The sequence below is a fragment of the Hydra vulgaris genome, chromosome 04 (genome assembly GCF_038396675.1).
Source record: "Hydra vulgaris chromosome 04, alternate assembly HydraT2T_AEP".
In the NCBI taxonomy this organism is placed as follows: Eukaryota; Metazoa; Cnidaria; class Hydrozoa; order Anthoathecata; family Hydridae; genus Hydra; species Hydra vulgaris.
In genome coordinates, this window is record NC_088923.1 from 49135328 (window position 1) to 49162098 (window position 26771).

General features: G+C 27.9%; 1 protein-coding gene across 1 annotated transcript; it reads right to left on the bottom strand.

Annotated features, from left to right (window-relative positions):
* Positions 1–7045: 7045 nt before the first annotated feature.
* On the bottom strand, positions 7046–10317 carry LOC136079882 (uncharacterized). The gene is made up of 6 exons (XM_065796539.1): positions 10179–10317; positions 10005–10088; positions 8596–8683; positions 8267–8478; positions 7895–8054; positions 7046–7270 (listed from the first exon to the last, which is right to left on the bottom strand). The coding sequence occupies exons 1-6, from the start codon at positions 10191–10193 to the stop codon at positions 7128–7130; spliced, it is 702 nt and encodes a 233-aa protein (XP_065652611.1). The 5' UTR covers positions 10194–10317; the 3' UTR covers positions 7046–7127.
* Positions 10318–26771: the final 16454 nt, after the last annotated feature.

A 26771-nucleotide genomic window follows, 5' to 3' on the forward strand; every position in this document is an offset into this window, starting at 1 on the left:
TTCCATTGCTCAACTCTTGGTTTAATTGGCACCGATATTCATTTATTATCTTTCAAAGTGAGCCAGAATTTTAGGCAGTTATTTCATTATTATTCAAAATGTCATAAGCTCATGAACAGCTCGCAATCTTTTCAAGAGAATGATATTCAAGAATTAGGTAGGTTTTCTTTTCAAGCAGATTGGTGATTGAGTTAAACACATTTTTGAGCTAATTGAAAAGTAAATTTTGTAAACGAGCAAATTTTGCAAACGATTGTCTTGATTGCTTTTAGGTAGATATTTGATTAGTATATTTAAAGGAAGTTGTGTAAAAGATTTTCAATACTCAAATTATTTAACTTCAGACTTGTTAAACATTGTTAACTATGATTAGTTTATCCGCAACTAGCATTTGTCTCTTAAGTGTCCCTATATGCCTCGCTCTACCCTATACAAAACTAAAAACGTTCTTTTTTCTTTTTTTGTTTTTTGTTATTCACCTCCTTAAGGCCAAGAAGGTCACTACAGATGAGGAGACTACTTAATAGTGGTTATAACCCTCTCTCAACTCTATAACTCCAAAACATGAACCTTGAGGAACAAGGCCGCTGCGCGGAGAAACAATTTGATACAATTATATGCACTTAATACAGTTATATGCATTTTTAATACCTTAATACAGTTATACTACTTATTAGTTCATTGCCAAAATTAAAAAAAACTTGGAGTAGCACAAATTAAACTAAACTTAAACTTCTCTATCAATGTAATAGAAACTTGTAGCACAATTTATAAATTTTTTAGGAATGGTTTTCTCACGCCAAGCCTCTTTTATATGAAATGAAAGCTCTCAATATATATGAGCTAAATGTTTTAAATATTCTTTGTTTTATGTACAAATGTAAAACCTACTTAACATTTGTTTCTTTTTGTAAAATGTACTTACAAAGAGGTGGGAATAAATATACTTTAAGGAATGATAATACAATTGAATAGCCGTTTTCTAAAACTAATTTTGAAAAACACTTTAGAGAGAAAGCTCTTTAAAAAAATATTTCATTAATCTATAAAGCAAAATCTTTCCTAAATATCGTTTCTTTAAAAGGTTTATACTTTTCATTAATACATAGTCACCTATGCTATGGTAACATAGCCGGGGCAAGCACAAATTATACTAAGCTTAAAAAACTCTACAGTAAACAAAAACATGTAGAATTGTCTTTGGAGTAAGTAAAAAAGTTTCTTGTGAATCTCTCTTATGCCAACTTGGAGCGTTGAATGCATACAAAATTAACATTCATTTTGTTTTACAGTTAATCTACAAAAAAAATATGGACCATCTCCGCCGATATTTCAACCCTATTTTAGCGAAATAAGTCATAAATACCCGACTAGGTTCATATATTTGTCATCCTAAAATTTACATTAAAGTCAAACTATACTCAATTCAAAACCGTAGACCTTATTTGTGGAGATTTTTCCCCAGATTGTTACTATCAAAAAAAATACACTTGAACAGTTTGAATCTGAATCAAAGCGTTTTTTATTATCTTCGGACTTAAATCTTCTTTTTCTTTTTTAGTAAAAAATGAAAATATAAATTAGCACAATTTATTTCTTTTATTTGCTTTTTCTTTTATTTGTTTTAAATTTATTTTACAACACGAATTTATATTTAAACAGTTATATTAATTGTGAAACGTAGTTTTTACAAGTTTTATATATATTTTATCACGAGCATTTATCACGATTTAAATAATTTATTGTAAAAAACGTCCTGTAATGAAGCCACGATGGGGCTCGGTGATAAGACAAACTGATGTCTTTTTCTTGCTCCAGCGGTTTGTTTTATTATTTATGTTATTTTATAAATTGTAACTTTCTAGGGCAAAATTAAAAATATAAATAAAATTAAAAAAATAAAAATAAAAATAACAAAGTTTTTATTTAACTTCGGGACCATTTTTATGGAATAATATCAAATACTAGGGAAGACGGGGCTAGTTGCCTCCGTTTTTACTCTTTTAGCTTTGTAGGGGTTTTCCATAAATTATGTAATGCGGTTTTTAACATTTTTCAACCCTACCCCCCCCCCCCCTCCTTCCTCTTCGTAACGCATCGTTACACTTAATTGACCCTCCCCCCCCCTCCTAATATTAGGCAATAATTTTGTACTCCCTAAGAATTTGAAAAAAAAATTTCAGAGAGGGGAGAGGGGGTAGTGGTGTACAAAATTTTACAAAATACAAAACGGTTTTAAATATAATGTCTATAATTTTCTGAGCTTTTTTGCCTGTTCAATTTTTTTTTCACCCCAATAGTTCCGTGTAAAATTGTAAAAATTAACATCGCTATCCTAAACATGATACCAATTTTAAAAAGCTATTTTTTTGATATACAATAAATGCAAAGTACTGTATATATAACATATAATACATAATAAGACATAATAATATAATATATATGCAAAATTATAATTTTATAAATACCACTTTTACCTTGCAATGTTAGCGTGGCCGAGTGGATTCCGCTTCAGGCAACTAAACCAAGGTCTCCGGGTTTGCCTCTCTGTAAAGAAATCTTTCTTTTTTAGTTTGTTCACAAAATTTTTTTTTTGTTTCTACACGCTTTTGTGCACCAACTAAATAAAATTCTGAAATCACCGACCGAAAAAAAAAAAGAAAAGACCGAAATCAAAGCGCAGAAAGTGCACATAGACTGTTACAGCCGTAACAATCAGTTAACAGGCTGTAACTACTCCGTTAACAGAGTGTACAGATCGACTAAGTAAGATTTAGGCGTAGTTGATTTTATAATCAACATGTAGATACATCAACTGAGGGTTTTGGTTTGGTCAGATACTCTTTAAATCAAAAGAAAGTCTTCTATATATATATATATATATATATATATATATATATATATATATATATATATATATATATATATATATATATATATATATATATATATATATATATATATATATATATATATATATATATATATATAAGGTAAGTATGGGTATTAAGGCCCACCTAAAAAAATGAAAATGTAAAGAAATGCTGATTTTTTTTTGCTGCCAGTGATAAAACCAGATAACTCTAATATTTTAATGTCGAAAAAAAGTTTCACAATTTATTTTTTCCCTTAGTTTGGATTAGTGGGCCTTATTACCGCCGGGCCTTAATACCCACACTTACCTTATATATATATATATATATATATATATATATATATATATATATATATATATATATATATATATATATATATATATATATATATATATATATATATAAGGTAAGTATGGGTATTAAGGCCCACCTAAAAAAATGAAAATGTAAAGAAATGCTGATTTTTTTTTGCTGCCAGTGATAAAACCAGATAACTCTAATATTTTAATGTCGAAAAAAAGTTTCACAATTTATTTTTTCCCTTAGTTTGGATTAGTGGGCCTTATTACCGCCGGGCCTTAATACCCACACTTACCTTATATATATATATATATATATATATATATATATATATATATATATATATATATATATATATATATCCAAAAATGAAGCCGACTACATTAATTGAACAAGTGTACAACTATTGTAATTTGCATCCTAACGCTAAAACTAAGAGCATCGTTGAGTATTTTGTTGCCTCTAATTACTCCAAAAGAACCATCAAACGTAATATGGAAAAGTGGAAGAACAATGAGCCAAAGTCTCGTAAACCTGGATCAGGTAGAAAATCAAAAATTATGACTGCTAGGAACATTAATTGCCTGAAAGGTCTTTTAAACAACCGCTCTGGAACTTCAACAAGAAATATTGCAAATAAATTCATTCCTACCTTGTAAAAACATTAAAAACAAAACAAACATTTGTTATTTTAAGAAAAAACAAATCCCTGATTGCACTGTTAAACAGTTAAAGCTGTTGCAACTGAAATGTGGAAAGGTTTTGTCACAAATTCAGAAACAGTGACTCATTTAAACCGCGTCATTGACGATGAGTCTTATTTTACATTTAAACATACGAATAAAAATTCTAAGTTGGATTTTACTCAGATAAATCAAAAAATGCAACAAAAAATTTAAAATATAAACGGAAAAGCAAATTTGAAAAAAAATTTATCGTATGGATTACCTTATCCCCTCGCACAGTCGCACAGTGGGCCAGAATGCACTTTTACTGGACAAAATTCATAACTAATTTAATATTAGAGCTATATTCACTAAAATTAGTATGAGTACTAATATGATGTCTGCGCTTTTTATGAAGGTAATATTTTTTTATTTCGTTGCTATGGATACCTTTATTTTGCTTAGCAACAACCTACTTTTGTTATCTGCAGATATTTTATAAGTGCTATTATATTCACTAAATTTGGCATGAGTACCAATATGAGATCACACTTCTTACAAAAGTGATAATTTTTTAAATTTAGTTGTTATGGATACTTATATTGCTTAGTTACCGGATACTTTCCTTAGTTACAAAGTGGTATATTGATATTTGAATATCTTATCGGATTTTTGACCCACCTATATTGAATAAAAATTGAGTATTTAGGTAAATAATGTTTTAGGAATAATAAAAGCAAAAAATAGTGCAAGAAAACGTTATCAATTTTAAATTACATCAAAAAATTATAAAACAATAATATCATTTGAAGATTGTTTAAGTAATTGTAAAACATCTGAAGGAAATGCTTTATGATTTGTTGATTTACGCAATGATGAAATAACAGGATCACTGGAAACTAGGAGTCTATTGATAAGATCAGTATTTGTTGCTTTTCTGGATGTTTTTCGGCTGAAATTTTCGCGATAAGATTTAAAGTCTTTATTTCTAGCCTCTTGAGCTTCCTCTGACATAAGTCCGATGGGTAATGTAAGGCTTTTAATTATGTCATGTCCATGTATCAATACTTTGTGAACTGATTGAGCCATGTAATACCATGGATAAAGGGACACATATAGTCTAAAAGTGTCAAAACAATAATCCTTGAACTTTAAGCAGTCTATTTCATATCCTGAAGAGAGCGTTACCAAGATAATGTAAAATTTGAATATAAGGTTTTGGTCAATACCCAGAATTTCAGCTGTTTGTTCATATGCTGCAAAAGCACGCCTTGAGGTATTGCCATCATTACTTGTTCCAGAACCACCACTTTTAGGGAAATCAACAACAAGTCCCATTTTGTTCATAAAATCAGTCTGAATCTTTTGTTTAGCTACAGATGCCTTTTCTTTGTGTTCTTTAGATCTTGCTTGCCACTTTCTTGTTTCTTTTTTATATGCAATGTGCAATAACATCTCAAAAAATCGAATCCATGCATGAAGACTGGAAAGACCATATTTGAACTCTCTGTTAGTATAATCTATATTAAGGATATCAAGACTATTCATATTTTTTGGAGAGACACCACACACTGAACAGCATTGGTATGAGTTATTTTTTTCAGATAATATTGTTTGAACCTTCCCATCAATCATTGTAAGTTCAATAATACAATTCACTTCAATAGAAGATCCGCAAACCTCTAATAAAATCATACCCAAGCTTTCTATCTCACTTTTAAGAACAGCATGTCTAAAATCAACGTCTTTAAAATCAGCAAATTTTGGCTGAATAAATTTTAATATATCTTCAGTAATATTTTGTTTTGAAATACTAAGATTGTTTTTTTGGAGAAAATTATGAATGTCTAAGTTTAACAAAACCATATCTAAATAATTATTGTAACAAGTATTTTGTATTTAAAAGTAAAATGTTATAATATATATGCCGCCTGGACTACTAATACTTGTTAGTAATTAAGTTACTACAAGTGTTAGTAATTAAAATTAAAAGTAATTAATTTACTGTCAGTGTTAGTAATTAAATTACTAACAACTACCGAAAATATGTTGTTGCTATGTTATGCAAAGTAAGGTATCCATAGTAACCAAAAAAAGTTAACCTCATAAGAATTCTGAATCTCATTTTAATACATACCCCCAATATTGTGTATTTAGCGCAAGTAAAATACTGTTAAAACAACGTTAATGTAAAAATGAGTTGTTGCTATGCAAAATTTAGTACCATAGCAACTAAGTTAAAACATACATAAAATCTGAACGGGGATTTAAGGGGACGAGCAATCAATTAAAACTCGATTGAAGCATCATATAGCTCAAATAAATATAAGACAACACATGGCAAATTGTGGTAATTATTAGTTATTGTGCGGCAAAAAATAAGTTTCTTAAGAAATTTTTTTTTTTAATCTGTGATTTTCAAAGTATAACTGAGATAACATGCTATAACAAATTTATTTCACACATTGGTTTTTCTTATCTCTAAATACTCTAGAATAACATGTACTAATTTTTTGTTTCAAAAACGTAGATGTAATTGTAATATAACACAACGTTGATGTCACCGTTAATTACTTATTTATAGTTTTTTATTTTATCTCAATATTCAAATGCTTAGAGTCCTGGTAACTAAGGGATTTAATATAAATAAATTATCAATAGATTTCTCCTAATATATGTAGATACTAAAATTAAATAGGTTTTCAACCCAGACAGCCTCCCGCTAGCGGCATAATGCTGGCCCAGTTATGCTTGCGACTACGGCGCGATGGCGGCCGTCGATCACGGGCCTGCATCGAAACGGCCAATGGGCCATCATTGGCCTGCTAGCCTTGGGCCAGCATTGGCCCGGAATCGTTCGCCAGCACTGGTCTTCGATCGTTTGCCACCACTGGCCCGGAATCGTTCGCCAGCACTGGCCCGGAATCGTTCGCCAGCACTGGCCTTTGATCGTTTGCCAGCACTGGCCCGGAATCGTTCACCAGCACTGCCCGCGATTGCTTGCCAGCACTAGCCCGTTATCTGTTACCAGTACTGATCCGTGATCATTTTCCGACATTCGTTCGTGGTCGCGTGTCAGCATTAAACCGTTACTAATTTATACACTAGCACGTTATTATTAGTCGTTTCTGTGCAGATGTGTTATCGCACATAATTTAAACAAATAAGTATATTTCGAAACTTAAATTGAGAAAAACAAATAAGTATTTTTGAAATTTATTGCTAACCAAAAAGTTGTTGATAGATAATAAAATTATTATTACAAAATGTAAAATAAATTAAATATTTATTTTTTCAAGGAATTTTTTCGTTCCTCCCGAGCTTTACGTCCGCCATTTCTATCACCGGAAAGCTGAAAATATCTTTTCAGCCAACGTTCAACCTCTTCTGCTGATGCTCCTGAAGTTAAATGATTTATTTTTACAGCACCTAAAAAGTGTGAATACATTGTATATAAAGGATATATTTACATATACATTAGTAAATAATTAAACTAATTCACACAAATACATATTTTTATGTATGTAAGTTGATTCGTGATTCAATAAACAACTTTTTTTAAATAGTCTATTGCTCAACCTTAAATGTGTTCTATATAATAAAATAACAGTACATTTAAAGTTTTTTTTTAACAAAATTTTTTTTAGAAGTCGCAAAAGAACCAAATTCATAATATTATCGAGAAAAAATCAAAATAATATCAACCTGGTACTTAAAAGATGCACAACTCAATAAAAAACATGTTAAAAATATTTTTTATCAACACTAGATATAAAAAATATAGAATAAAGATTAAATTATTAACATCGACTTTTTTATGTCAGTTAAAAAAACATTTTTTCATCTTTTTATGCAATAAATTTTGAAAAAACAATTTGCATATAGAATTATTACTATTTTTGTACTAGCCAAAAAATTTTAAATCTTGTGTTTTAGTATATAAAACACATTTAGGGTTGAGGAGCGGAATATATATTAAAAAAATCTGTTTTTTGAGTCACCCTAATATACATTTATACAAATGTTATATATATGTAAAATGAAATTTCTTACCCAATAAAACTTTTTTTAATGGCATCGCTTTCAAAGCCAGTTTATTGTTCGCACCGGACCAATTGATTTTCTTTTCTATATTGGGACCAATCACCATTGGAATTAAATTCCAAATAATTCCCTTAACTGTTGAGCCACCCTGGGATGCCAATTTTCTGCTCTAATATTTATATCATACATAATACATTACATGATAACTGCTTTTAAATTTAATATAAAAGTAACAAATTTTAACAGACTTTCATCAATAATTTTATAAAATTTTATTGATTGTAAAATACTTAATACTGTAAATACTAAATAAGAATAATTGTAAAATATTAAGTATGAGGAAATAAGAAAACAACGAATAAATTTATGGATCACATTTACCAATGCATTCATTACTTTCTTGTCTGATTCAATGTCTTCATTTAATTTGAGCAAACTTGCCTCATCACTTACTGGAATCCCAAAATGTTCATCAACCAAAACCGATTCACTTTTTTGTTTAAACATTCCGATAAGCTGACTCATTAGAGCATTATTTGTATCTAACTTTTTATTCAGATTTTCTACTGAAATAAGCAGCTCTTTTTCAACTGCTGTAAAAATATTTAATACAAAATAAAATTTTTCAGTTATTGCATTTTAAAAAGTTAAAGTTATAACTGAGCATTATAAAAATAACTCTAAGTTCAAATTATAAGCATACTACTAACCAGTGCAGTGAAGTGTTCCTTTGTTCACTTCGGTGAGTAACCGCCTCACAGATGAACATCCAATGGATGTCAAAGAAGATCCCAAAAACTATAATTATAAAAAAAATAATAAATGGATATATATATATATATATATATATATATTTATATATATGTATATATATACATATATATATATATAAATAAACAATTTAAAAATGCATTCTACAAAATAGAGTGCTCAATGTTCTTAAAAGAATGGAGCAATTATAAATTAGCAGAAAATCACTTAACAAAAATTTTTCTCATTTTACACCGTGTTTCATCAATAAAGACTCATCAGAAATGAAAGATCAAATTAATAAAACTTCAATTTATACCAAAAATTAAATTACACGAAGTCGCAAATGTCTTAGCTACTGTAAATTTTTACACATTTGCGGAATTTGCTGACGCTATTATAAAAAGAATTCTTTGGAAATGATTACTTATGCTTTTTTAGAAAAATATTTCTTTAAATAGGGGGACTTAATGTAACTATTATTTGAGCTCATTTATTTTTATAGTTTTTTAGGAGAAACTTATTTTTGTGCCTGCATTAAGAAATTAATTTTTTGTTTTATAAACATTCTTGGTTTGCATGTGTAATTATTACAAATTTTTCTTGTAGGCATAGTATACATTTTTTGGAAATATTGTTATATGCAGACGCTGTTTTAAGGATGAACCAATTCAGTATAAAATCATCAATATTTTAATCTTCTAATTCCCATATATATTTTGACAGCATGGTGTCTTTTGAATACTTTTTATTTTTAAAAGATTACTTATGATTGGCAAAACGTTTTTTTCATTCACTCTCTGTTATGCCAATATATTGCTTATCAGGTACATTCTTGGAGCAAACAACACATTTATATACCACATTTTTTGATAAACAACTTCCACTCATTGGACAATTGTTTTTTTTGTTTACAACTACAATTTTCTGTAGTTTTTTCATTTAGGGTTTCTTTTTTGTTTAACAATACATTATTGTGACCTTTTGTAATTCTTTACATATTTTTTGTACAACTGAAGCTAACTTTAATTTTATTTTGATTAAAAATTTTATGTAACTTATTAGAGGGAGGGAAATGCTTATCGACCAAATTTAAAAATACTTTTCCTATGTTAGTGGAAACATTTTTGCTATGTGAGGGGTTGAACCAAATTATATTTCTAGTTCTATTTCGCTTTTTCGTATTCATTTTTTCAGGGTCAAATTTTAGTTCAAAATTTTAGTTCAAAATCTTTAATGAAAGCTGTTAGTACCTATGGTTTAAGTAAGTTGATGTATGCACAAAAAAAAAATTAAAAAAATTACAACTCACACAAGCAAATTCTTCATTAATAAAAACTGAAAATTTTTAGTCAATAAATCAAATTACCCTAGAATTGGATGCAGACAACTGATTGCTTTCGCATAAAGTACCATCAAATACACTTGGTAAATTTTGATGCATGTTTGTGTTCTATTGACATAAACTAACTATATGATAACTTCAGAACATTATGGAATTCAGTTACATTTAGATTAAAAAATATTCAAATGAAAATCATACCTCCTCTTCTAACATTTCTAAAACAGAACTTTGTCTTGAAAATGTATTTGATTGTAAACAATCTGGAGGATGAATAGCAGGTGCCGGAACAAGTGTCTTTTTTTTTTATTAATAACTTTCTTTTGCTTTTTCTGTGGAGTGTCACTTTCTGAACTTGAATACTCAAGGTTATGATACGATATGTCTCTGTAAAATAATGAAAGAAAACCAGCATGATATGATGATCATTATCTAAATTATATATAATCATCATAATCACATTATGATCATGAGCATCACCTGATAGGACGAAGACTTTTCTGAACTCTGTTTTCTTCTGAATTTATTGGATCTTCACACTCCTTGTTTGAGAAAAAATCTGAAGAAACTTCTGCCATTGGTAACTTCTCTCTTGCTTTGTCATATGTCACTAAATAAATTGGAGTTAAAAAATCAAAATATTGAAAAATTTTCAAAAAGAAATAACATAAAAGAAAAAACATAAACTTATAAAAATTTATGTAAAATAACTTACCAGAGTTATAAATGATACTTATATCATAATCAGTCCAATCATCTCCTGGAACTTCACATTTTTTATTGGCTCTGTTAAGGCGTTCGGGCTTATAGGAGCAGGGCCACCTACAAATACCATTTGTTACCCATTTTACGGGAACAACAGCCACCGAATCTTTTTCATCAATAAATTTAACAATATGATACAATTTATCCATTGTTCTTTTAGAAGAAAATTATAGACTAAATATAGCAGTATTATCGTTAATTATTATAGTCATTAATTATATTATCGTTAATAACTATAGGGATTAACTGTATTGGTTGATCAAAATAACTTAAATTTGATAAATTTAAAAATATAGAACAATAAAAAATACCAAAAGTATTTAAAAAAATATAATGCAATTAAAATTGAAAGCATTTAAAACAAATACAAAAAATACATTACATAACATTTATGGAAAGTATTTTCATGATGTCATTTATACGATCAAAGTCATTTAAATTATTAACTACCAAAGGTGTTATTATAAAAAAATATTAATATAATACTGTTAGTATTAGAAAATAGACACTTACAAAATAATAACATAATTAACTTATTTTTTCATCAATGATAAAAGTAAATAACTAATTACAAATTCCAACAAATTTAATTATAACAAGTGAAGCAAAGGTGACACAACAAAACCATCATCAACTTGCAACAAGACACACTTGATAAACTTGTCATCTAAAATAGCAACATGTTCAACTTTATCTAAATGCGATACTAGAAATATTCCTAACAGACTTGAATCACAAGGATAAGTAAAAAAATTTGATTTTTTTAAAAATGACCAGTACACGATATAGGTAATACCATCATAAACACAAATATTTTTCACTAAACAAATTTCATTTTCTATTTTAACACAACTATTGCCACAAGTTGTTTTAAGACAAAAATGTGGTAAATATACTTCCATATATTGTATTGAAAATTGTAAAAAATCAGGGCATGGTCCTTTGTTATGTTGGTTTTTGAATATATTTTTTTTATTAGGTAAAAACTCATTTACTACAGTGTCACGTTCAGACTGTCTACGAATAATTTGAGCTAAAGGGTGTTGTGGTTTTCTTACCATTTTTTTTAAATGTTGCAAATAATTTTCAAAGGGAAAGCCCAATATTTTATCTAAATTCCCATGCTCTTGAACATCGTCTGCCAAATGAATTAAACTATGAACATTATAAACAATCATTTCCTGACCATACAATAGTCCAAAATGGTTAACAAAATTAATTAATAATGTTTTAGAATAACTACAGCTAGATACACAAAAGGTTGGACTTGCTAAAATAAATGTTGCTACATATAAAAGCATAAAATTGTTATACAACTCAATTGGAAGCACATTATGCAAAACAACCACACCTGTATACAACAAAAACTGGCGATATTCTGTTGCTTTCCATCGTGAAACTTCTTTGAGTGAACGAGGTTTTCGTGCAAACTCAATAGGAAGCCATTTGCCTAAAATAATTAACTCATTTGATATGTTTTCAACAGAAGAAGATCGTAATCGACAAAACAATGGTCCTGACAACCACAACTTGAGCATTTTCTTTTGAACCCCCAAACAGACTGAATGCATATAATCTTGTGGAAATTGAGTGACCATTCCAATATCAGTATCCAAAAATGGACTTCGAATGTAATTTTCACCAATTTTCAAATGATGATCATCATTATGCATAAATCGAAAACTTTCATCTGTCCTTAAAGGTGCATCTACCAGTGGATAGGTCATTCGATTATCTACATGCTTACCAATTTGGATACATTTATCACAACCATAATACGCATTGTGACCTTTTACAGCTTTAACAAATGCTCTAGCAGGAGCATCACAAATTATGCTACAAACTTTGATAGTGATTTCTTTTTCACGAAATAAAAGCATTCAATCTTATTTAACTCTAATACAAGATCACTAAAATATTCTAATAAATTGTTTGGTTTAGCTGCTCCACAAAAAAGACCAACTAAAACAGGTTTTTTAATATTAAAACTTTGCAGAAGACACAGAATAGGCCAAAATGAAATTTTGCTGCTTTTAAATAAAGGTAAACCATCAATATTGATCTGCACATAAAGTGTTGAAAAGTTAGCAATTTTATCATAATAGTGATTTAATATATTTGTTAAACTATTTACCAAGCCAAAATAGAAGTAATCACCACCTGCTCGATGCTCAATTATAAAATTACGTTTAGTTTTTAGAATAGTTCTTGCATCTTTTGGCAAACTAGGATGAAACTGACGGAGAATACAAAGTAAAGATGATAAAGCAGTCAACGTAATACTAAACTGAACAGCCCAATCAGCCAATAAGATAGTTAAATCTGGGGGAAATGTTTCATCACCATCATCATCATCATCATCATCATCATCATCATCATCATCATCATCATCATCATCATCATCATCACCATCATCATCATCATCATCATCATCATCATCATCATCATCATCATCATCATCATCATCATCATCATCATCATCATCATCATCATCATCATCATCATCATCATCATCATCATCATCATCATCATCATTATCATCATCATCAACAGAGTTATTAGAATTCATATTAACTACTGTTCCATTATCTGCAATATTACCACTTATACCAGGAAAATTTTCTTCTGTAGATATGTATGAGGGGAAATTATTCAACTCACCAAGCGAGTTCTTAGGATTAACAGTTTCACAAATGATATCTTCTTCAAATATTTGTTGCAAGCGTTTTGAAACAATCCTAACTGACATTTTGCGCAGTTTTGAACTCATGACTAATTATTACTGTTTATTACTTTTTTCCTATATATATATATATATGTATATAAATTAGTAAAAAACACTTATCTAACTTTTATCTTCGACTTGAAGTTTCACCATTGCTGGATCATCAGGAAGAGTTACTAAATCTCAAAAAAATTCAATTTATAGAAAAAAATATTTTACAGGAAGTTATAAATTATTATAAAATATTTTTAATTACTATATTTTTTTGTTAACGGGAAGTTACAGAAAGTAATTATGAAATAATTTTCTTTGGAATGGGGATAGTTTAATTTGGTCATTTGTTTTTATAATTTTTTAAGAGGTATTTATTTTCATGCCTACATTTAGAAATTAATTCAGATTTTTTATTTAATAAATTTTCTTGATTTAAATGAGTAATTATTTCAAAATTTATTATTGCTCTGTTCTTTAAGAACATTGAGCACTCTATTTGTAAAATACACTAACATAATTTACATATATATATATATGTAAATTTATATATGTATAATTTACATATATAAATATATATATATATATATATAGATATATATATATATATATATATACATATATGTATATATATACATATATGTATATATATATATATATATATATATATATATATATATATATATATATATACATATATATATATATATATACATATATGTATATATATACATATATATATATATATATATATATATATATATATATATATATATATATATAGATATACATATATATATATATATATACATATATGTATATATATACATATATGTATATATATATATATATATATATATATATATATATATATATATACATATATGTATATATATACATATATGTATATATATACATATATGTATATATATATATATATATATATATATATATATATATATATATATATATATATATACATATATGTATATATATACATATATGTATATATATACATATATGTATATATATATATATATATATATATATATATATATATATATATATATATATATATATATATATAAATATATATATATATATATATATGTATATATATACATATATGTATATATATACATATATGTATATATATATATATATATATATATATATATATATATATATATATATATATATATATATATATATATATATATATATATATATATATATATATATATATATATATATATATATATATATATATATATATATATATATATATATATATATATATATATAGATGGGTAAAATACTTTCTAAAAATATTTAAAATACAAAAGCCAATACTGAAACCAAGCTAGACTGTAAGAGATAAACAAGAAATAATTAGTGTAGAATAAGTTGTGGCAGAGTGACACTATGACTGAATAGTTGTTTATGTGCGGTGTTTGTGCGTTGTGAATATTTTAAGCAGTATTTGAATTACAGGTATTTCCAATAAGTAAAAAATACTAATCCAAAGTGTTTTAAGTACAAGTACTAAATACTTACAAAAAAAGTATTTAGAATACAAATACATAGAAAGTATTTAAAATAGTAATTTAAATACTCTTAGCTATATATATAGCTAAGAGTATTTAAATTAACGTTTACATTGTTAATGGAATATATATATATAATATATATATTCCATTAACAATGTAAACGTTTCGCTCTTCTAATAATTATACAAATTAGAATTTTAACTGATACATCCAATCTTTTTACAGTAGACTACTGTAGTAGTAAATACTACTGTAAGTACTACTGAGTAAGTAAGTACTGAGTAAGTACTACTGAGTAGTAAATACTACTGTAAAAGTTTCGATTGAATTCTAATTAAAGTTGCATTACAACCGCATTTGTTGATGCTTTTAAAAAAAAATTAAAATATATTATAGTTTAACAAAATATTTCTTGTAAAACTTTGGTTTCGCTTTTATGGTATCATCATGGATAACTTTAAATATTGGCAATTTTGGCAAAACGACATTCGGCCAGAACTCTTAAGCTACTACAATCGGGCCAGTGCTGGCCCATAATCAAATGCCGTCGCAATGGCTTGCGACTACTCGCCAGAGTTCTGGCATTTCGTCGCACGCCGCTGCGACTCTTTGCGATGATTTACCATTCATAAAAAAGTTGCTTGAGTCGCTTGCCAGACTCGCGCCAGTAACGGCCCGTTACTAATATAGTCGTAACGGCGTGCGACGATTCGCCAGAGTTCTGGCCCGGAGTCGTGTGTTGTCTGGGAAGATCAGACAACTAAAATTTTTCCCATTTTGTTCATCTACTGGCCCACTGTGAGTCGGCCAGATAGTGGACAAACCTTTTTTTCAAAATGTGAAAATAGAAGAAATTTTTTTTCCGTATTTTGTTGCAAAGTCTCTAACTAAATTAATATTTCGCTGATTTTTATTTATATAAAATATAATATATATAGAATATTATTTCGCTGATTTTTTTTTTTTTTTTTTTACATCAGTTTAGGTTTTGAAGCGCAATAATTGCATCGCTGTTGTTTTTATGTTGAAAATTGTAATTTTTATGTGTTTTTTAAATCTGATCCATTTCATTTAAATAATTCTTGTAAATCTTCATTAGTACAATCAATAATTTAAAGTTTGATGCAAATATTATTTAAATGGTATATTTATTAAAGTTGGCATACGGTAATTTATATTGTATACACATTTTACTCCACTAATCATGAAAAATTAATTGAAAATGTTCTAGAACTTTTAAATGACGGCGACTGACATTTAACCATGTAGCCTTAGGGTGTTTCATTTCCGACAAATTTTCGAAAATGATTACGTTACATGCATAACGGGGTAAATAATGTGCCAAAAAAAAGTCTGAAAAATTTTCAAAATTTTAAAATGTCATCTAGAGGTCGCCATCTTGAAAAAACAGCGTTTTTTACACTTTTTTCAACTGTAAACTTGAAAAACTTAAAAAATAATTAAATTTATGTTACGTTACTGGGTGTATATATAAAAGGTTATTATATGAACATTTGGTGAAATTTTCAGAAAAATTGGTAAATGTCTAGAGGTCGCCGAATTATAAAGTTTTATTTTTTCAACATATTTTTTTGCTGAATAATTGCTTAAATGCTTTCACCTTAAATAAAATGCATAATTTATGTTTTGAGCATAATTGACCACTAAAAGTTGTTGCGTGATTAAATAGTTTGCAAAATAAACATCTGGACGTATGTATATAAATTTCATAAATTTATTTTAAAAAATTCGTTCTTATTTCAATTAGCAAAATTGAAATATTAAAACAATTTTAAAACTAGTTGGAAAAGCGAATATTTTATTGTAACGATGAACCTAAGAAAAAATAATCAAGATTGGTTAATTGGTTACCCTGAATCCAATAAATTATCAAGTTTCAGTCGTCTACCAACAAAAAAACATGTTTTGGGTAGATACTCTCATTTACATTTTTATTCAAAAGGCGACACTTCTGCAAGAGATATTTTTAAACTTGTTCTTGGTGAGCTTAAGGAAGTTTGGGAAAAAGCTGGAGTACCAGTTCGTTCAGATAACTCTTGTCTTTCATTGCTTACCAAATTGTTTGTGGAAATGGTGAAAATAAAAAAAATTGATCACGCAAGTCGAGATGTTAAAGCTGGAAAAGAAAAAATTGTCACATTTTGTAATGAACTTGAGAAACTTTGCGACATTTCAGCAGTAAATGCATATGAACAGTTATTAGTATCACGTAGACCAAAATGGAAAGAAGATTGGGCCTTTTATGAAGATCAAAAGAGTAGCAGAAAGTATCATATGACAGGTAGCATCGATCTAGGTGTTTCAAAATTTTTAGAACGTCGAGAAGATAGATTAAGCATAGATTTTCGGAGAAGTTCAACCGAAGATCAAAAATCGAGTGCCTTTGATGTCAGTGAAATAGTTGAAAGTGCTGACGAAGAAGATCAAAAAGATACAGAGTTTACTCCTTTACCACTAAAGAAAAGAAAGGTGCCTTTAACAAATTCACTAGAGATATCATCAAAGAAGCTCTCAGAAGTAACGGCATCTGTGGCTGATCGATGTTGTTTATCAGTTTGCCAACAACTTCTATTTCAATCCACTATCATCTGCAAAAGCGGAGGCAAACTTAATGAAATTTCTATGTCAGTATCAACTGTGCATCGTCAAAGACAAAATGCGCGAAAGTATATTGTTCTGTCAATTAAAGCTGACTGGGAGATAAACAAACCTAAAAAGGCTATTTTGCACTGGGATTCGAAGCTTTTTCATTTAGACATAGCTCATAATGAAGAACGTGTAGCAGTTCTTATTAGCGGATCTCTAAACGGGTACTCATTTATTTATTTATATAAATCCTATGTATATTTTTTATTTTTGCATTCAAAGAAACTAACTTAAGTTTTATTTGCAGGCCGAAACTTATTGGTGTACCTTTGATTAAAGATTCGACAGGTAAAACTCAATGTGACGAGTCGTGAAACTTGCGCATGATTGGAACATTTTGGAAAACATTGTTGGTATATGCTTTGATACAACAGCAAGCAACACAGGTAATAAAAAAGGAGCAGCAACTTTAATTGAAATTGAGTTAAAGAGACCTCTTCTATGGCTCGCATGTCGCCATCATCATAATGAGCTACACATTAAGCATGCATTTACCGCATTAAGAGGAGGTAGCAAAAGTCCAGATGAACCTATTTTTCAACGTTTCCGAGCCGAATTTTCTAGAATTGATATTGATTACTCAAACCTGAATTTTTTTAAATGGCCTACTGATATTAAATCAGAAATATTTAATCAAGCAAGTTTAGTTCTGAAATGGGCTTACCAATGCCTCGAAGAGAAAATATTTCCGCGAGAAGATTATTTTGAGTTAATTGAATTAACTATTATCTACCTTGGGGGGAAACTATCAATGGAAAGAATATTCAAAATTCACAAACCAGGTGCAATTCACAATGCCAGATTTATGTCACATTCCATATATATTTTAAAAATGAAACTCTTATCTAATAAATTTATTATGTCCAATAATGAGCAAATTATGATCCTCCGCATGGCTAAGTTTATTAGTCTTTTTTATTCGATGCAATTTCTCCGCTCGAGGATTTCCGTATTTGCTCCAGTTGATGACTTCAAATTTTTTTTTGCAATGAACTGGTATCAAGAAGAAGATTCAGATATCGCAACCGCTGTGATTTCGTCGATTAACCGTCACCTTTGGTATTTAACAGAAGAGCTTGTTATTCTATCTTTATTTAATGAAAAATTGTCAGAATTTACCAGAACAATAATGGCAAAGAAACATTTTTCTACCCCAAGACCAAAAACATTTTTAATTGGGAAACCAAAATTTCCGACATTAAGTTCTTCAACCGTTATTTATTTTTTAATTGGACCACGGTCGTGGCTTCTTTTTGATTTATTAGGACTAATAAACAACCAGGAATGGCTGCAGATGAATCCAAAAGAGTGGAAATTCTTCCAAGATTATCGAACTGCAGACGATTTTGTTAAACAATTAGAGGTAACAAATGATTGCGCCGAAAGAGGAATAAAACTTATTGGTAATTTCCGCGAGTGTGCACAAAATGAAGAACAACGACAATTTATTTTGCAAGTTGTCGAACAACACAGAAAGCAAAATCCATCCGATTCGAAATCAAAACTAATTAATACTTTATAGTATTTTGTATGTTACTAATATCTTCTTTATTAATTATTATTCTTAGAAAAGCTGAAGCCTAAAAATAGCCCAGTTAAGTTTTTTTTAAGATTTAAAAAAATAACAAGTTTTTTTAGCTTTATATTTTAATACGGCGACCTCTAGACATTTACCAATTTTTCTGAAAATTTCACCAAATGTTCATATAATAACCTTTAATATATACACCCAGTAACGTAACATAAATTTAATTATTTTTTAAGTTTTTCAAGTTTAAAGTTGAAAAAAGTGTAAAAAACGCTGTTTTTCAAGTATTGGCGACCTCTAGATGACATTTTAAAATTTTGAAAATTTTTCAGACTTTTTTTTGGCACATTATTTACCCCGTTATGCATGTAACGTAATCATTTTCGAAAATTTGTCGGAAATGAAACACCCTAATGTAGCCTACATAATGTGTATATCTTCATCGTTCTTCAAGTTTTGGAATCCATTATTCACAATCCCATGACAAATGCTGTCACAGCAGTGCAAAAGAACTTCTCATTCAAATTGATTTCAGTTTTTTGTGTTTGTTGGATTTCTTGTGTCAAATTCTTTCTCTAGTTGACCGGGAAAACAAACTGCTTCAATCAAAAACCATTTCAATTAACATTGCCGCAAAAAAAAATGAAAGAATTGAAGGCTTCCATTCAGAATCTTTGAGATGTTGGGGTGGACAACATTATCAAAGATGCCACAGAAAAAGCTAACCAGAGCGGAATTGATGGTGGCTTTTTAATCAAGAGGAAGCGCAAAGTGAAGCGGATGACACTTTATGAAGCTGAAGATGAATCTCACCTTCTCACAGCAGAATCAGAATTCGGATCTCGGTGCAACCTTGTGTTTGACAGCATTATTACACAAATTGAGCGGCGGTTTGAGGCTATGTCTTCTGTATCCTCTGATTTTGACTTCCTCAGTAGGCATTTACTCTCTAAAAGTTCAGTGGATGAACTCAAGAAAAAAGCTGCAAATTTATTTCAAATTTAAGGCAGATTTAGATTCTTCCAATTTTCAGTCAGAAATGGCAAGCTTTAAATATCAAGCTGCCGCAATGATGGACAACTTTGAAAAATCTAGCCCGATCAACATTTTGCAGCTCATTCATAAATATTCTTTGACCGATGCTTATCCCAACACTGCAATTGCTATTCGCATCTTCCTCACCATACCAGTCACAGTTGCTACGTGTGATAGAAGTTTCAGTAAACTTAAGCTCATAAAAAACTATATGAGGTCAACAATGGGCCAAGAAATTTTGTCTAGTTTTGCTATAATTTCAATTGAAAGTAAAGTGGCCAACAACATTGATTTTGATGATGTCATTAGTGAATTTGCCTCAACAAAAGCCAGAAAGTGACATTGACAAGTGACATTGAACTAAAGTTTGTGTAACCTTAATGACAAATTTTATTTATAACTTGATGTGATAAATTTTGTGATCAATAAATCATTTTTTTCGTTTAATTTTTTTCTTTTTTTTTCTTTTTTTTTTTTTTTTTTGGGGGGGGGGCAATTTTCTTTTCTTGCCCAAAGCGCAAAAATGGCTCGGTACGGCCCTGGTTTTAAACAACAATAAGTTCATTATAGACAAAATTTTACAAAAGAGATTTGATTATTAAGATATAAGATTCAAAAATTAAAGTTAACTCCAGTACTCAAAAAATCTATGTTGATACAAGTTTCTAAAAAAATAACAGCAAAATAATAACAGCAAAAAACAATAACAGCAAAAAAATAACAGCAAAACAACAAATCACTCCTAAAAATACTTAAAAAAGTGTGGCACAAAAGTTGGACAAAGAAAACGGTTCCGTTAAGGTTGGGTTTTTGCGTACCTTATTATAGGGTATTATATTATAGGGCATGGATACTTTACAAAAGTTTTTTATTCTTGTAGTTTTCTGTCTCAAAGAATGTCTTTAAACATTAATAGAACATTTAATCGTGCATCCTCTCTTACTGTTTTCTCTACTGAAATTAATAGCTAACTATGTTTTTATTGTCACACTGTGTATTACGAGACACGTTTTTTAATATAACTTTTTAATTACACGATTGTGCAAGTAATTAATAATTATATGTTTTTATTGTCACACTGTGTATTACAAGACATGTTTTTTAATATAACTTTTTAATTACACGATTGTGCAAGCAAGTAATAATTATATGTTTTTATTGTCACACTGTGTATTACGAGACATGTTTTTTAATATAACTTTTTAATTACACGATTGTGCAAGCAAGTAATAATTATATTTTTTATATTTTAAATCTTGCTCAAGCATTAAAAGATTTTATCTCTTTACTTAGAAATATAGTTAACCAACACCTTCAAATACGCTTTGAACAAGCCTAAACATTGCATTTCAAGTTATTTTAAACTGGTTATCACTGTTCCTTTGCTAGACCATCTGAGTACTGAGTTTAACAAAATGTTTGATAATACAACTTTAAAGTGTTATAAAGTACATGGCTTTTAGTTTCTTTATTCGAATCTCTAATTTCTTTAAAAAACAATTTCAGAAATTTAGTGCTTTTGTTATACTAGTTGGAATGACCACATCATATCTTAATTTTTATTTAACCAAAAGTTTTAATAGGCTTATTTATTATTAACCAAAAGCTTTATTATGTAACTTTGACCTGAGAGAAGTTTAGTAGAATCTCATTTAACTGGCTGAATTTCAAAAATTAATTCCAATCTAATGATACTAAAACACTACAAGCAACAAACCTTTTCTTGAATGAGGCGTCTTAAAGGTTATAAGAGAATGGTGAAAAGAAGTTGCAAATCAAAATGTTAATTAATGTCTAAATAATTTAGTTTAGGTTTTTACGCAGAAAAAATCTAAATATGTTAATCATTATGAACTTGAGTATAAATAAACAGGTTTGTTAACAGATATTTAATTTAAAAAATGTCATCTTTTGTACCTTATACGTTTGATTTTTGATATAAATAAAATGTATAAACTGTTGCTCCGACTATGGATTTACTATTTGATTTTTATCTATTATGGTAATGTCATGGTTCTCAGTTTTGTGCACAGAAATTTTGTATTTAAGAAATTATAACTTGTATATATTATACATTACGCCAAATGAATATTTTCAAAAAGAAATTAATTTGCAAAAATCTTATTTTCATCTCTAGTAATCATTTTAGCGATGTTTTAAGTCATTTAAAGAATTATTAAAACATTTTGATAAAGTACACTCAATCCGGCCAAAATTTAAAAAATTGGAAGGAGAAGAGGGTATAATTTAATATAGCTTAATCTGCTGGAATTTTTCTTTTATGTTTTTTTCAGACTATACAACAAGTAAAAATAACAAGAACATTCAAGTCAAGACCTTGCAGTGGTCGCCCACATGTAACTTCAGCTCAGGATGACCGCGAAATTGTGCAGAAAGGTGACACATCTATTTATATTACTTAATCATACTTATATCAAAGTTTAAAATATTCAAATATAAGCAAAGTTTGTTGCAAATTAAATGCTAGAGAATATAATAAAAATCTATAATGTTATTAAACAAAAAAATTTATCAAATGGCACAATAGCCATAACAAATAAGCAAAAAATTTGTCAAAAGAAAAAAATTTGCTTATGAAGTCAGTTTCAAAGTCATCTAAACATGAAAAAAATTTTAACTAAATTTAATCATTACAATTTAAAAGTCTTTCACAATCAGAATATTAAAAAAACAAAAACTTGCGAGCAACAACTCCAGTATTGTTTGTATCACTACACAACTCCAGTTTGTATCACTACAACTTGAGCAACAACTCCAGCATTGTTTCACTTTTTTTCCAGACAAAAGAAACCCTTATTTTTAGTTGCCTCATAAATAAATGCTGGAACACTTTTGGTTTTTAAAAATTCTTAACAATTCTGTGGTGGAAAATTTCTTATAATTCGTTATAATAGCGTTATAACTCTAAAACATCTCCTCATTTTATAATCAAAAGACCTGGTATTAGTATTTTGAAAATTCCGCTTGATTTTTCTGTTTTCAATTTCAGCATCTTTCTATTCTGAACATCTCTATGTGCTCTTTGTTAATGATCAGTTTTTAAAAACCATTTGTATGTCACAATATGTGTATATAATAAGAAGCTTCTTTTATAAGCTGTTTTAAGTCATTAATTAGGTACTTTATTTGAGAGTGAGAGTGAGTCCAGAAACAAGATAAACAAAAAGGTTTGAATGAATGATACATATTTCCTACATTCAAAATTAATCTGTTTTATCATTCTTTTGAACAACTTGTATGAATTGAGATCTTCAACTATTAAAACATATTTAACAGACCTCGGTGCAAAAACGATGTAACAAACGGAATTACATCGTTTTTGCACCGAGGTCTTCAATTGTTAAATACTTTTGCTTTCTTTTAGTATTTATGCTGAGTTTAGCTGATTCTAATGATTTTTATTTTAATAATTACAAGAACTCCAAAGTTTTTTTGATTTTTTGTTTTATTGTTTGTTTTTGTTTTCACTGTTAAAATTAATCTGACTTTTGGCAAAGAATTTAATTGTTTTTAGAAACCAAATATATATATATATATATATATATATATATATATATATATATATATATATATATATATATATATATATATATATATATATACATTGGGGTCATAACTTTTTTTCAACCACATGCTCCTATACTGTAGTTTAATGAACTTTTACCAAAACGCACAAAATGATCTACTATTAGCATATCTTTTGAACAAAGTTCACCCTGCGCCATACTCTATGTATTACATAGTAGTACTTTTGTCAAAATCGATTTTTCAATGGCGGGGTAAATTTTTTTCAAAAGATATGCAAATAATAGTTCATTTCGTTTGATTCCAAAAAAAAACAAATATATTTATAACTCTTTTTAGCTCATTGCAAAAGTAACTCTATTAAATGAAATCATCTTACAATTTTTTTACCCAAAATAAATGTGACAAAAGTAAGAAACATCTGAGTTTTTATTATGAAATATAATGTTTTGTTAATAACTATTTATTAAAAATGATTAAAATTGAAAACGTTTTGTTAAAGTTATTAAAAATAAGCATTTTAAGCTTTATTTTTTGGAATTTATCTTTAGAAAAAGTTAAACTGATAATAATAATGGTTCATCATCAAAATTATTCATTGGATATTTCTGATCAAAAAAAACCTACAAGCAATATGCTGAAAAGTATCAAATATCTATAAGTGGTGTTAGAAAGATGTGTATAAAATATGAAACAACTGGTTCTGTTGTAAATCAGAAAAGATGTGGTCGCCCAGCTAAGACTTCAACAAGAAATGATATGCTAATTGCAAGGATAGCAAAAAAAATTCAAATATTTGCCTTTAATAAACGACAAAGAGTTTGGCGCAGACCTTGTGATGCACTCTTAGAAAGAAATCTTAAAGAAACTGTCAAGCATTGAGGTAGCTCAATTATGGTTTGGGGATGTTTTGCTTTAAATGGTGTGGGAGACTGGTGAATGTAGAAGGTATATTGATGTATGTTGATTTGCTTTCAAAAAACTTATGTCAATCTGCTAAAAAATTTAATTTAGATTGCAAATTCTTTTTTCAACAAGACAACGACCCCAAACACACCATCAAAGTGGCACAACAGTTCCTCAAAAAAAGTAAAGTTAACATCCTAAAATGGCCGCCACCAAGCCCGGACCTTAACCCCATTGAAAATTTATGGGCAATTTTAAAATCTAAAATTCTTCCTTCAAAACGAACAAATAGAAAAGAATTTTATGAGGTTCTTAGTGAAACTTGGAGTTCAATTGGTGCTGACGTCACGTCAAAGCTTGTAAAAAGTATGCCAAGGCGTTTTGAATCAGTCATAAAAGCAAAAGGTGGTGCAACAAAGTACTAAAATGAAAATCAGACATGATATTCTTGCAATTTTAATAAATTGTAATTAAAAAAACATTATATTTCATAATAAAAACTCAAATGTTTCTTACTTTTTTCACATTTATTTTGGGCAAAAAAATTGTAAGATAACTAATTTCATTTAATAAGTTACTTTTGCAATGAGTTAAAAAGAGTTATAAATATATTTGTTTTTGTTTGGAATCAAATTTAGAAAAAACATAAAATTGCAGTTATGTAGATCCTGACGTAAAGAATTTTATTTTTATTGTTTGATTGTCGATTTTATCAACAATGTTACTTAATTTTGTCCGTGACTATATATATATATATATATATATATATATATATATATATATATATATATATATATATATATATATATATATATATATATATATATATATATATATATTCTAATACAGATGTCCCTTGGTACTTCCCCACATGAATCAAACATACTTTACAAAATCCACGCAGAATCCGTGGTTTTCATTTGAATTTCTCTTAGGACTCTATGTAATTTATTATTGGCTAATAAGGATTTTTTAGTTAAATATTAGTTTTAAAATTGGCGAGTTCGGTCCGTTGAGTTAATTATTTGCCAATATAATATATATATATATATATATATATATATATATATATATATATATATATATATATATATATATATATATATATATATATATACATATATATATATATATATATATATGTATATATATATATATATATATATATTATATATATATATATATATATATATATATATATATATATATATATATATATATATATATATATATATATATATATATATATATGTATATATATATATATATATATATATTTATATATATATATATATATATATATATATATATATATATATATATATATATATATATATATATATATATATATATATATATATACACACACACACACACACACACGATCAATATTAAGTTTACTACGTCAGCAAAAATATTTTTTCTTAATCCGTTCAGCTATTATAAGTTTGTATATTATATAAAATATATTTCTAAAAAAAAATTATTAAAATGTATTCATTGTAACGTTAGTACTATTGTTCAATTGTTATTGTGATTAAGTTTATTTTGACATTAACAATGTTGAGTTGTTGACGTTATTCGTTTTGACTAATATTTATTCAATGACATTTAATAATTTTAATATTACTAAATGTGCACTTTTGCAAATGCTAACAGTATTCCCAGTCTGGGTGTTCGTTTGGTCTACATTTTATGGGACAGACTGGAAGTTTGTTCCCACTACTTGGTAATCCACTCATTCCGACATACGCATTATTGATATCTCTTTTTGATGGAAACGCAATACTGCCATTATACGTATGGCATAAATACGAATCGTGTTGTAAAACATCGTTTTTTATCAACGGCCAGATGTATGTTGATAAAACATCTTGATCATCTCCTTTAGGGGCTTCCTTAGTAACATTTCGTCTTTTACTTTTTTCAATAACAAGCTTAGCAATTGTTTTACCTAGAAATGAACTATTTTTATTTTTAAAGCACCATGTTCCTCCTAATATAACAACACCATGCACTGGATTGTCTCTCATAACATGAAATATTTTATCACTGTTTAACCATTCTCTAACAGCGTCTTC

Coding starts and splice junctions, on each gene's coding strand:
- LOC136079882 (XM_065796539.1), bottom strand. Junction 8,684..10,004: donor TGTCTGCATCCAATTCTAGG/GTAATTTGATTT, acceptor TTATAATTATAG/TTTTTGGGATCTTCTTTGAC. Junction 8,479..8,595: donor AGGAACACTTCACTGCACTG/GTTAGTAGTATG, acceptor ATATTTTTACAG/CAGTTGAAAAAGAGCTGCTT.